Here is a 13,594-nt window from a genome sequence, read left to right as displayed (position 1 = left end):
AAACTCTTCTGGAATGCTAACTTCCTCTTTGTCTTTGGAGGAGGCGAGGCAATAATTTTTCCAGTCTCTTTCTGGATTTGAATCCTCCTTGGTTTCTGGTCCATGACCTCAACAATGGGTCTAATGTCCCACTCATCCCCCTCCTGTTCTGAAGATTAAGCATGTCGCGGCTCCAAAGAGGAGAGTGGATGTTTCTGCTCCGATGTAGTTGGGAGCAGACTCGGTTCGGAAGCCTCCATATTTCGACTCAATGCCGAAACGAGTCTGGCAGTCTGTTGTTGGGGGTGAGTTTTGGCCCCGTACCGGAGGGTCGTTAGATGAGGTGATGTTTTCAAATGGAACCATGGCTAGCAGTGGTGTACCCAAGGCCTTGTGTGGTCTTTTAGTTTGTTGGGTATGGGCTGGTGTACTCCCGTACTGCGCCACAGGGAGTGTCTGGCTGTACTCCTCTGAATCTCGGTCCAAGTCAGAATCTCGAATGGAGACTGCCGTCTGTGCCTGTTCTTCACCAAGGATGTCGGGCGTGAGTTCTGTGGATTTCGACGCCATCTCCAACTGCCTTGCTCTCCGATCTAGTAATGTCTTTTTTGATCAAAAAGACCGACACGCCTCGCAGCTTTCTTCTCTGTGGTCTGGAAAAAAAGCAGAGGTTACACACCTAATGCTGGTCGGTGTAAGGGAACTTGGAGTGGCACAGAGGGCAGAATCGGAATGGGGTCTGATCTATGAGCCTGTGACGCAGTAGGCCCGAAGAGGCTCGAGAAAGGCGTTTAAATCGATCCTGACACTACAATCGGATCGAGTGTAGTGGGAAGCCGCGTTCGAAAACGATACTGACTGTAACATAAAGGATAGAGAAGTTCAGATAATACCGAACCGAAAGTACCGGAGCGAGAGGGAACACGTCCGAACCCGACGACAGAAAGAAAACAATCTAACAAAGGACTCAATGCCCATGCGCTCTATCACCGAGAGGAGTCACTCGATCCGGTTACTCGAAGAAAACTTCTTAGAAGAAAAACAACTTGTAACAATCCGAACTCAACACTAGATGGCAATATATGTACAACATGTGTATCTGCAGCTACAAATGCCATCAAACATATATAACTTGTGCTTGTGATTTTGGTGGGAGACAGTAAGTGCCATTACCTATAAAACATCATTCTATATGTTTGCTAGAGGTAGCACAAACCACTGCCCACTCTTAAAAATGAAAAGAAAACTTTTCCTTTTTTCTTTTTTTTTTTAAATTCATCCCATTTTCCTTTAGGGAAAACGGGCTGCATTACAACAAAAAAATGCTTTATTTAAAAAGGAAATCACAGACATGGTGTTCTGCTGAGCCCAGCAGGCCACCATCCTTGTAATTGTGGCCATTCCAAAAAAGGCACAAATTGCCAATTGCCTCATGAATATTAATAAGGCAGGTCCCTTGCAATCCATTTGGGAATCACAAACAGTGTCTTGAGATACTGTAGTATATTGCAGTTTGTGACTTCCTAATAGAGAATTGCAAAGAATCGATATTAGGAAATCACAAACCATTTTGTTTGTAGATCTGGCCCTAGGCTTTTTACATTCCATGGTTAAAATACATAAGATCTTCCCAAGAATACAGTAGGCCATCAAAATGGAGGATGATAACCCTTTAATTAGCAGTTTCAACGTGACTATGCTATCAAATATAAAACATGTTTTTACCTCCAGTGACATGTACAGGCAAATCTCCCGTCAAAGCCGGCCACCAAGCCTCTGACCAAACATTGTGGGATTTGCAAGCACTAGAAACATGGTCTTTCTAGCATTCAATTTCAAATTTTTTTTTTTTAGCTATCTGGTAAAAATGAGCATTCAGGACAAAAAGAACTGTTAAGTTGCATCTCTGTCATTCTCCATTCTTATTATAAGCAGCATACACTATGTTTCCACAGAAAGAAAAATTATAGCACAAAAGTTGATCCAGTGGACGAGCATAAATAGTTAAAAAAAAAAAAAAAAAAAGTTAGGTCTGGTAGAAGAGTCATGCAGCACCCCCACAAAACACCTTGGTGATATCAGTTTTTAACTTTTGGCGAATGTAGCCCCATTGCGTTTCATAAATTCATTTGAGAGCACACTCCTTGTTTATAAATGCTTATTGCATCTAGTTGTTTGTACATGCATACCATGCAAACGTTGCTTTATTATAGTTAAAAAAGATTTCATATATGCGTTCACATAATTTATAACACCTTGTAGATATAGGTGAAGGTGTAACAACATTAGTATATTAATTCTTGCATTTTACATAATTTGATGTGAGGGCTGCCCTTTTCAGTATAATGAGAAAAGTGTATTTAATCTGGGTACAGACAAGTAGAAGGCAGAGAGACCATCTTTGGCTTCTTCAGAGACCATTTTGACCAAGCAGAAGCTATTAACCCTCTTCATGAAAGACACAGGCTAGCATCCAGCCTGGGTTTACTGTCTTGTTGGGATGCCATTGCTACTGAGCAGTGATTACCAATGACATTCTTCACAAAGAACAACACTTTTGTTCAAATGAGGTAGTGCAGTTTGGAAGTCACCGTAGAAGCTCCTACAGGCTCTTTTGGTGCTAAGGCAGCTTAGCTAGAGGCAAGAAGGGAGGGGTTGGTGGATAGAGAGAGAATTCTCTGAAATGATGGAGCCTTTTTAGTATTATATTATTACTATTGGCTTTCATTGCCGCTATTTTGTTCATTTTTATACTTCCAGCTATACATATTTTATACACTTGGACAAGACATTGATTTTAATATAATCATTAAACATATCCTTATTGTGTATTCAGAAGACATATCCTTATTGTGTCTATTCATGGTGAAAAGAGATTCAGAAGCTACTAGTAAATAATTCTGTGAAATCTCAGAGGACTGATTGTTACCTAGAACACATCATTCTCATGTAATGCTTGGGTAGCGTGGGGCTAGAGTCCTCTGGGTTTCCTTGCTCTAGCTGCTAAGCTGGCATCGAGCCTGTACTTATTCCAGATGGTTTAGAAAACCTACATTTGGGGCTGTACTTAGTATGGAATTATGAAACACATATTGATAGAAGATCTACATAGCCCTAAGCCTACTGTCTGTCTTGTAGGAAAGTCATAATCCAGGCAAAGACACCGTTTACCTAAAGATCTTAATAAGATTAAGTGGTAGACCATGCCAAAGGCAGCTTATGTATAGCCAATATCATAATTGTTAACTTGCCTTCGTCAAGCAGGATTGGAGATCATTAAACGCTACTGTAAACATGTGCCATGACATGATCTGAAACCTGTATGTGCTAAATCCGGGATACTGTTAAGATTCCAAAAAGGCAGATAACCTAGTACTCACTAGACTTCCCTATAACGTTTTGGTGTGAATGGCAGTATTATAATTGCTTCTTTATTATGAGGATTAGCTTCACTTATTCATTTAATTATATTTCTGCAGAGCTTTTTTTGGTGAATCAGATTTAATGGAAATACATTTCCTTTCAAATTGCTGTAGTAAGGCTAACTCAGAACTCTCAAATCCCACGCCTCACTCCATCAAGTTTTCCAAAGGAGCAATTAAATGAGTTTTAATTCAAATAACTGCTTACGTTTATCAATCTTGACCTTTAAATAAAAAAAAAAACAGCACCTGACAAAAATCCAGTGTAATGTTCCATCTCAAGTCCACGTTTTGGGCCTGTTATATGAAAGCTGTCTAGTCTTGATTACTAACAGCTTTTCAGTGGTAAGCTGAACATCTCTTCCAGATCTTCTAACCTTCTGGAAGGAAATTGAGCAGTCTGTAAACCTTCATCTCTTAGTGCGTGCCATGTGCCGGTTTTAGGTTCCTGCATCAGTCAATGGACAATGGATTTCTTCATACTGTAACTGCAATAGGCTTTGAGGAGATCAGCAGGAAAAACTTTAAAAGGCAGGGAATCACTTTGAGTACAGTTTAACATTAAATCTTATAATGTAATTTTCATCATCACAACTCACCGTACAGTAGACAGAGTAATTTTGCAAATTAAATTTGTGGCTTAATAGTTCTGAATTGTGTCATTACAACCGAAGAAATGGTCCGTTTATTCAAAATAGTTTGCAAGTAAATGATTAGTACGATTAATTTAACATTTTTAAGAAAATAACACAAATATTTAAACCATATCAGAAACATGACGTCTTTTAAGTGAAATTGGTACTCATTCCTCAATTATTTTGAACAACTTGTTTTTAGGACTTTCGGTCAATATTCAACAATAGTGAAGAAATGCTTCTCATGAGCAAACAGTGTTTTTGTGGTCCAGTTCAGCTCACAGATATTTTTATACCTCTGTCAGAAGGTATCACTTGATATGTTACTCAAGGGTGCACAAAGCTTTAGATAACCTTCAAGCAAATCTACTCCTTACACAAGTTTTTTTTTTGTTTTGTTTTTTTAAATAGCCATCCCTTATGTGCCATATTGTTAAAGGTCATGTCCCGCTGGCAAGTGTCACTGATTAGCAATACCCTTTGAGCACTGAAACGGCTGGTGTCGAGATTGATGTTTTTCTTCAAACTGCTTTTTCCATGGTCAGGTATTCATAGCATCACTTATCTAAATTCCTCTACAAACTGCTCTTTCATTTCTTTCAATAGTTAATCATGAACAAGATTTGAGCACAAACTCACTTTTCACTCAATCGTAAAAAAAAAGATTTAGCTAATCCTCATCTAACTTTGATCATGAAGGAGTTTTAGGCTATACTTCACCATGACCACCCAACCATGAATTTTTTCTGCACCTTGAAATTAACATCATCATATGACTGAGACTGGTTATACCTGAGAATGATGGCCTAGGAACGGAATTTAATTATTACATCGCTCAGTCTAAGCTGTTGACAGCCCTCCCACATGGTGTAAAGTCCCGCTGAACACATGCAGCAGAGTGGCATTATTTAAAATGGTTATGCTCCTGCGAATCCTATATATGATCGAAAACTTCCTCTACCCAATTACCTAGGACTAGTTTCAGTAAACTGCCAAAATCTGCTCCTTCCTCTGGGTGAACAGGCCTGCAGAGTGGCATTTGGGACCTGTGTATGGTCTACATTCGATGGGAATTGGGCATGGCAGACGTTTATTGATACTATTTGGGTCTCACAACTTCTGAATATGAATGACTGGCTGAGTGTGTGTGGGCAAGACCCTGCTGGTTAGGACCAAATACTTAACTTGCTCAATGAAAGCCTGACCCCTCAGACCCTAGCAAACATAACTAGAGTGGTCCTTGAATTGTGCCGCTCAGCCCTGAAATGGATGGGCTAGGACCGGAATCGTACTCTTGAAACCCACTTATGGACACCTGTTTACACCACACTTCCTGACTTCAAGGGTTCAGAAAATGGGACTTCATCAGGATTTCAAAAGAAGGCGACATATGGTAGGGTTCCCCTTTAAAGTATTTTGTGGAGCTCCAAAGCAAATATTCCTTACATAAATCTCAATGTTATGTATTCTTGTAGATAGTGCCATGCCCTTCATCCCCAGTACACGCTCCGGCAATCTGCACCACAATACAGCCCCCTCGAGGCACAAATTCTCATGGGGTCCCACAGGCAGAGCAAGCATCTCCTGGATGTAGAGAATCCTAGTTAATAACTCCCCTAGCTCCCTGCAGGACCTGAAGGCCAAGTGGTAACAATGGGTGGATCCCTTTGAAGAGCCAGACTGGAGGGATGCATGCATGCCCCAGAAGAAGCTGGTGATCCCACCCAGATTCCAACTCTTCCATTTCAATTTTCTGCATATGACCTTTCTCACACCTCTGTGCCTATGGCGGGATGATAAGCTGGTCCCACTGACATGTACCCGATGCCAACATGTAGAGGCCCACTTCTATCACATCAAGTTGGAGTCTCCCACCATTCAGAGATATGGCGGAGAGTGTTTGGGGATATCTCACAGATGATGGGAGATGCCACAGAACCCTCCCCAAGAATAGCCCTACTTACAAATGTGGAGCACTATGCCGGCCTGAGGGGAGAAAGCACACTCTTCTGCAGTGGGACGGTATTAGCCAAGTGTGACACTAACAGATGCTGGCGCTTCCACTGCTTTCCGACAATGACAAGCTGGAGGGCAGCAATGGACTGGTGCACAAAACTTGAAGAGACTATTTATAAGTTGGAAGGATGCCCACAAATACACGAAAGGATAAGGGGAAAATGGTTAAATCAGTATCCTGGACTGAACAGTAGTATGAAGTGGCTGTGCAGAAATCGTGTTGTAATTTCCAGTGCCAGTCTGTTATTTGTCATAAGGTTGTATAAGACGTAAATATTGAATACAATATTCATTATTAAAAATGTATCACAGCAGTCTGATGCAGAGCTGGGTGCATATGCGGATGATGCCCTCACTATGGATCCCTTCACTTCTAAAGCTGAAAGCCTGTAGATATATGAATAATAGGCCACTTTGTTCCTCATTCAAGCGCTACTGTTTCTGGTTACAGTATATTCCATGGAGCTCTTTAGCTTAGAAACATTTTTGTATGTGAAAGGTATGAATGATTAGCTTTGAGAAAATACCACTAATACGAAATGTGTGTTGTGTGTATAATTCAAAACAAAATATGAACAAATGGATATGCCTACATATGGCATCAGGATTTGCAAAATAAATAACTGGGTGCAACATCCTTTTCGCCACCCGTTTTCAGTTCTACGAATTTCAGTACTGTGGATGTTTAGTCCATTACCAGCATCACAAGTAAAATATAAGGTCAGCTAAAGCCCCAATTTTTTACAGTATGTCTGTTTTTTCTTGACTGCATATTGCTAATTAATGTTACCAAATTCATTGACGTTACAGCAAGATTAGAGGATGCCTACAGACTGCCAATGATGAAACAACGATCTAGCCGTGAGTTTATAAGAAAAAAGTATCATACAATATTTCCAATAACAGTGTGCAATATTTAGTTTTTATTTTTCTGTACTTGGCAATAAAAATTAATACATTACACCTTATGTTTTCTTTTTTTTTTTACACAATAAGGCACCATGCTAAAAAAATATTGTGCAGGTACTGTACATTTAAGACGTTGCCTTCCCCTTTTAGCTAGCAATAACAAGCATGGAGACTTCAATAGGGTATGGAGTGTCTAAAAATACTGAGCATTTTAGTTTTTTCCCCTATGCAGGATACCTAAAAAAAAATAAAAAAAGAGGGTGCTATTAAAGTTTTCTGGCACATTAAAACTAAGTAATACATGGTAATGCATGGTCTAATTCTAGCAGTTTGAGTGCAATATGGCTATCATTTATTACAAAGTAAAAAATATGCTTCTTGTATACAAGTTAGATTCCGATGCAGATGAATTCTAAAAAAATTCTGAGATGCAGCAAATGAGTAGTATTATGTCCATTTGTGTCCGGTTTCCTGTGCAGCAGATGACAAGAAGTAAGCGATTTGGCATTTCAAGTCTCTGTATTCTTCTTGGTCACAAACTTCCAATGGTCGAGGTCATACAACACTAAAGACCATCGAAAGATACTGCTCATAGGACAACTGGATCCAGCCATCTTGATCAGTGTCATACCGCCTAAATGCATCAGTCAGTCTCTGAAACAACAAACATGCACATATAAGTTTAAAATCGGACATCTCCATTATTTAGACAGAGTATCTGTTTCGACCCAACTCATCATTGCTTATGAAAAAAAAACAAGGTTTTGACATGTATCAAATTTGGTTTATGCTTTGTACCCCACTGTGGGGCACAGATATGCATGATCTGACATATTTCCCTCTACATAACGGAGGAGTGCCTAGTGGACAGCGTGTTATATTTGCTGTAATGATATGAGGTGTTTTGGTGTCATACTCAAGTGTCCAGAGAGATGTTCTCATCTTGTCTTGGGGCGCAGCAGCAAGAAATGTAAGGGATGAGAAGGTGCATGAATTAAAAATGGATTTAGATGTTGGCTAAAATTTACACTTCCAGTCCCTTGTTATCTTTTTTTTGCTTTTAATTTTTGTTTATTGAATACATTTCATGAACAAATACACACAAATTAAATAACATATTCAAGAAGAAACATTGGTATGTACACAAACACTAGTCTCGTGTTTTCTGAACTCGCTCGATTAGTTCTGGCAATTCCAAATAATGCACTATGTTTTGTTTGGAAGTACCTGATCTTAATATTTTATCAGAGGAAATTTTTGAGTTTCTTAAGAAAATCCTCTGATAAAATATTAAGATCAGGTACTTCCAAACAAAACATAGTGCTTGTAAAAATGGTGGGATAGGTAAAAGGGTCTCAGTAACAGGCCAGATCACAGGACAGGGGTGAGTTCTGGAAAGTTCCTGGCATCCAATGCTGTTGTCAATGCTCCTAACACAAGGGGATCCATGACTGATTCTACACTTAGAGCAAAGAGTTGCTCAGAATAAGGTAAGACTGACCATGGTCATCAAAACAAAACGCAAGTTGTGGTCGGCAAGGCAGAAAGGACAACAGAGCTAAACGCAACTGCAGAGGAAGTGAGACTGCAACATGTGATTGAAGGCTCAGCAGAGAATGCGACATGCAGTAGAAAACAACCACGGTCACCATGCAAGGTGTCTTATAACTACTCTGGCTTTAGTATTTCTTGTAGCAGAAACCAGTGTCTTGAATGCTAATTGGGCAGATTACAATTCTTCTAAATTATTTATTTAGTTATAATTAAAAAATATTATGTTACTTACCCTGTAACCATCTGTTTGTGTCATGTAGTGCTGTAGATTCACATGCTCTGCATACTCCTGCCATCTAGGTTTGGGTCCAGAGTTGTGCAAGTTTTTGTTCTTCGACGAAGTGTTCTGGGTTACAAGATTGAGTGACTCCTCCTCTTGGTGATATTACACATGGACATCAACTCCTTTGTTCGATTGTTTTGCCACAGGCAGATGAGAAAGAAGTGGAAGGAAAGAAAGTATAGAGAAAAGGATGCAAATACACATGTACAACTACATACAAGTACAATGTAATTGCCACAGGCGCCTAGGGAGGAGTGAGGGCACATGTAAATCTACAGCACTACATGCCACAAACAGATGCTTACAGGGTAAGTAACAATCTGTTCAATGGCATGTGTGGCTGTAGATACACACGTTCTGTATAGACTTGTTGCAATTTAGTAGCGATTAGATTAAGCATTAGCAGAAGACATCTTGTATTTAGCAACCATTGTGAACATTTCGCTGAATCCATTTTGTATTCATGGCAGCCATTATCGCTGCCATGTGCTCTGTCCTACCTTCCTGTTAACTACTCTTGAAAATCTGTCTACTGACAAGTTATATGTAGCATCTCCCACTTTGCACATGCCCAGAAAGGTCTGCAGCTGTTAGTAATTAGTAACCGACAGTAATGTGTCAACTAGTCACTGAAAACTGTTAGCCCCTACTACCTGTCGACTGTGCATTTCCATATGACCTTCTATAATCGTACCACCTTATTTTAGCCCCTGTGTGGGTATAAAAGGACCATGCTCTCTTAGTTCAGTGTGCTACTTCAAACATTACCGAAGGGTGCTGTTTGGACTGTGGTACCACCTCATGAGGTTTAATAAACTTTGTCTTTTATTTCAGTTTCTGTGCGAATTTCTTCCTCTATGGTCTGAGGACTTTGTGCAGAGAAGGATGAACCCCTTGCACTAGTAGGCCTTTCTGAGGCTTACTTCGACAAATTGGCGCCCGAACAGGGACTCATCGGCGACTCGGACGCCCGACGGATTGGTCGCGGCGAAGGATTGGGATCTCGCTGTGGACGATCATTGCCTGAGGAGACCAGAGTCTTGGCAACCACAGCGTTTTTCCCTTCTTTTTGATTTGACCATCCAGGTGGTGCCGGTCCTCGACTGAGATCCTTTTTGTTCATTCGTCGTGCAGTGACCATTTGGTTGATTTTAGAACTTGGCAGTTGGAACCTGGACGCCCTGTGATTGGTAAGAGACGTTTTACGGCACTTGCTGTGGGTTTTGATGCCTTTGTTTCACCACTTACTGTGGCTCTCGTGTTTTGGGTGACTAGTCAATTTGTGTCCTTTGAATTGATATATAAATTGCAATTTATATAGGCAGGTAATGAGGAGAATTTTCTCCAATTTAATTTTGATTTGAACGGCACCTTAAGTGCTACTTTGATTATAATACTGCATATTCTGCACTATTTTTGGCATGCATGTTTTTAGCGCACTTCGTAGGAGGTGTTGCTTTTGTAATGGTACCAATTTGAGACTGGAAGAATCGCAACCGGCACTCCCAGAGGGGACGCCCAATAGAGATATGTATGTTAAACATGGTCTTTCTTCTATAATGTACAGCACATTATGGAATAAATACACTCGTGCGGATCCTGAGTTACGTTGGCCTATGCATGGGTCATTTGATTTGCGAAAGATGGAGTATGTGGAACAATTTATGTGTAAGCGAAGGTCTAGGCAAGATATGTTTGACTGTGTACGAATGTGGGAGAAAGAAGTGCGTGGATGAGTGACGTGTGAGCAAGCCTTGCTTGAGAAAGAGCAGCGGAAGAATGTATATGTGAAAGCATTGGAAATGAGAAATAAATAAACGATTTAAAGGAGATAGAAGAGAAAGAACGTAAATTACAGGTAACTGGCCAATACACTGTTCGGCAACTTCTCTATTCTATCCTTAATAAACCGCACGATGATTTTTTGTTACTAGATCGCCCTCCACCTCCGTATGTCATTCCTTCTGCCCCTCATGAATTAGCTGAGGTCTCCGGTACGGAGCAACAGAAGATATGAGACAGTTGCTCTATGTTGCCTGCTGACCATGCGTCTGAGCTTAGATCTACTGCTCGTAAAACAATTTGTAGCGTTGTCTCTTTTTCTGAACTTTTAGACAACATGAAAGGGTGGACGGAAAAGGAGCAGCTATATTTTACTGAGGCATTTGGCACAGAAGTTATTGAACTATATTGGAAATATTCTGATGAGTTTGAGCCCGATGATGTAGCAGCTGATCATAAGCAAATGCGTGATGGTCTTTTTGTTTTCTCCCAGGTGGCTGATGCAATCAGGCGTTTGTTGAAATTATGTGATGCGGCAGTCCGTTTGCAAGAGGAGAAAAGGGCTGTGGACGTAGTTGCACGGACATCTCAGACCGGCGGTGTGCAAGCTTCCATCTTCAGAACAGATAAGACTATGATAGTTCACGCGAAACCAATGCGGGAGGCCGCGCCTTTGTATGTTCCTCCTAAAAGATTGGGTACAAGTGATGATAAAACTTCTGTTGATGCTAAGGGTTATTTTATTTATAATTGGGTGTATACTCCTTGGAATAGGGCAGATGTAATGGCACTGAAAACAGCATTACCTGACCCGCGGAAAAATCCAGCCGCCTTTTATGAGGAAGTTGAGGGAGCAATTAGTTCTTGTACTATGACTTTGGCTGACATTGATTTATTTTTCGGATTGATATTACCGCCAGAGAACTGTCCGTAAAGTTGATGATCGTGTAGTTTTTGCGGCGTCATGGAAAAAATTAGAACAGATAGACGGGGATAGGGAACCTGCGAAAAAGCCATATCAGTTGATTCTAGATCTTCCTGCAGCCATATTAGTTAAGTTAAAAACTATTATTCCCCCTAAAAAGATAGATTGGACTGTTTTAGCGTCTTGTAAGCAAAAGGCAGATGAATCGGTCTCGGATTTCTTTACACGATTTGAAGAAGCATTGTATGATTTTAGTGGCCAGTTATTGTCAGATGATACGGGCAGACATTTGTTCGTCGATAAACATGTCGCAAATCTGATAACAGGAATAGCTAGTCGTCTAAAAGCTAGTGAAAGTTCATGGACTACCTCTACTCCGGTTTCTCTTTTGACTATGGCTCAGTATTATGAACGTCAGGAATTAGAAGCAAAAGGTAGCGAGGTTAAAAAGATTAAAGAATTAAAGACGAAGGTTATTTTGGCTCAAGCTTATGGTCTGCCTTTTAGAGGTAGTGATAGAGGTGGACGTGGATCTCATGGTTCTTCTTACACTCGTTCAAATTTGTCTGTTGATCAGTGTGCGTATTGTAAGAAATGTGGGCATTGGGCTGCTGATTGTCCAGCACTACGTGTTCAGCAGTGTTTACGTGGTCGGGGACAAATGAGAAATCGCTCAGGATATTCAGGGCCTAGAAGAAGCACAAATGATCATGCTAGGGTTGATGCTAATGTACGAGGGCAGGATGGGTTTAACATTTTTGATAGACGGAACCAATACCAGATGTCTAACTATGTGCAGCCTGATTTCCAAGATTTTACTTATTCATAGGATTGCCTAGGATGGGGTAAGGAATCAGTTGAAGTTCCAGTAGATCAGAGGGGTCCCTATGTTACAGCACATGTTTTGGGTTCTACTGATCAGTTTCTGGTTGATACAGGAGCTACTTGTAGCGCCTTGTCTAAACAATTGGTTCCAAGGGCTACCCTGTCTGGCTTAACCATTACCTCAATAGGTTTTGATGGAACACCTTCCCCTAGCCCATTGTCACAGCCACTTGCATTCCATGTTGATAAATTTACTGCTCCATGTCCATTTTTGCTTTCTCCAAATACACCAGACAATATTGTGGGTCTTGATATGCTCAAGTATTTCAGGGCTACAATACGATGCTTCCCTGAAGGGGTGCGTGTTATTTTAAATGATAATCATCCTGTGATGGAAAGTTTGTCTTGTTAAAGAGGATATTGCATTAGCTTCACTCCCTAGTACTTTGTGGGCTACTTCAGATACTGATGTGGGACAAATGATTATTCCACCAGTACATATTAGTGTCAAGGAGGGAGCTGTATTGCCACGTTTGCCTCAATACAAAATTTCACAGGCGGGTGAAGAAGCACTCACACGAATTGTTCATGATCTTATTGCAGTTGGAGTTGTTGAGGAAGTTCCGTATAATGTTTGTAACAGTCCGATTCTTCCTATTCTGAAAAAGGATACTGAATACTAGGATTTACCGATTCATTATTGATTGACGAGAAGTGAATAGGATTGTGGTACCACAATATCCTGTGGTATCTGACATCACGACACTTCTTACTTTGGTTCCCCCGACAGCAACTACGTTCGCTGTGATAGACTTGAAGAATGCTTTCTTTTCGATTCCTATTCATCCTGACAGCCGATATTTGTTTGGTTTTACTTTGAATAAACGATCATATAGATTTTGCAGAGTTCCTCAAGGCTATACGGAGAGTCCTAGTATTTATAGTCAAGCGTTAAAACGACAACTTGATTCTTTTGTTTTGCCTGAAGGTGTGGCTCTCATACAATATGTCGATTATATTTTGTTAGCAGCTGATACCCCAGAGCAATGTGAAAAGTGCACTTTGTCCTTACTTTCTTTTCTTGCTTCACACCATCATAAAGTGTCACAAAAAACATTGCAATATTGTAGACCAAAGGTAACCTATTTAGGTCACTTTTTGTCTAAGGAGGGCCGTGCACTTACATCAGATCGTATTCAAGCAATTTTAGACACACCAGTACCCTCTACTCAGAAAGATGTTCGTGCATTCCTTGGTCTTGCTT

At 40.4% G+C, this 13,594-nt stretch overlaps 1 protein-coding gene across 3 annotated transcripts in view; it reads right to left on the bottom strand.

The window, feature by feature from the left end:
* Positions 1-6,952: 6,952 nt before the first annotated feature.
* The window catches only part of PDCD6 (programmed cell death 6), a 147,011-nt gene continuing 140,369 nt past the window's right edge, over positions 6,953-13,594 (bottom strand). For all 3 annotated transcript variants that reach the window (XM_069219466.1, XM_069219476.1, XM_069219471.1), the window contains exon 6: positions 6,953-7,615. In XM_069219466.1, coding sequence (XP_069075567.1) covers positions 7,517-7,615 — 99 coding nt within the window. In that variant the 3' untranslated portion in view covers positions 6,953-7,516. The remainder of the gene's footprint in view (positions 7,616-13,594) is intronic.

Source organism: Pleurodeles waltl, chromosome 2_2 (genome assembly GCF_031143425.1).
Source record: "Pleurodeles waltl isolate 20211129_DDA chromosome 2_2, aPleWal1.hap1.20221129, whole genome shotgun sequence".
Classification (NCBI taxonomy): Eukaryota; Metazoa; Chordata; class Amphibia; order Caudata; family Salamandridae; genus Pleurodeles; species Pleurodeles waltl.
The sequence above is the reverse complement of the archived record's forward strand: the minus strand, read 5'-3'. Positions and strand labels throughout refer to the sequence as shown.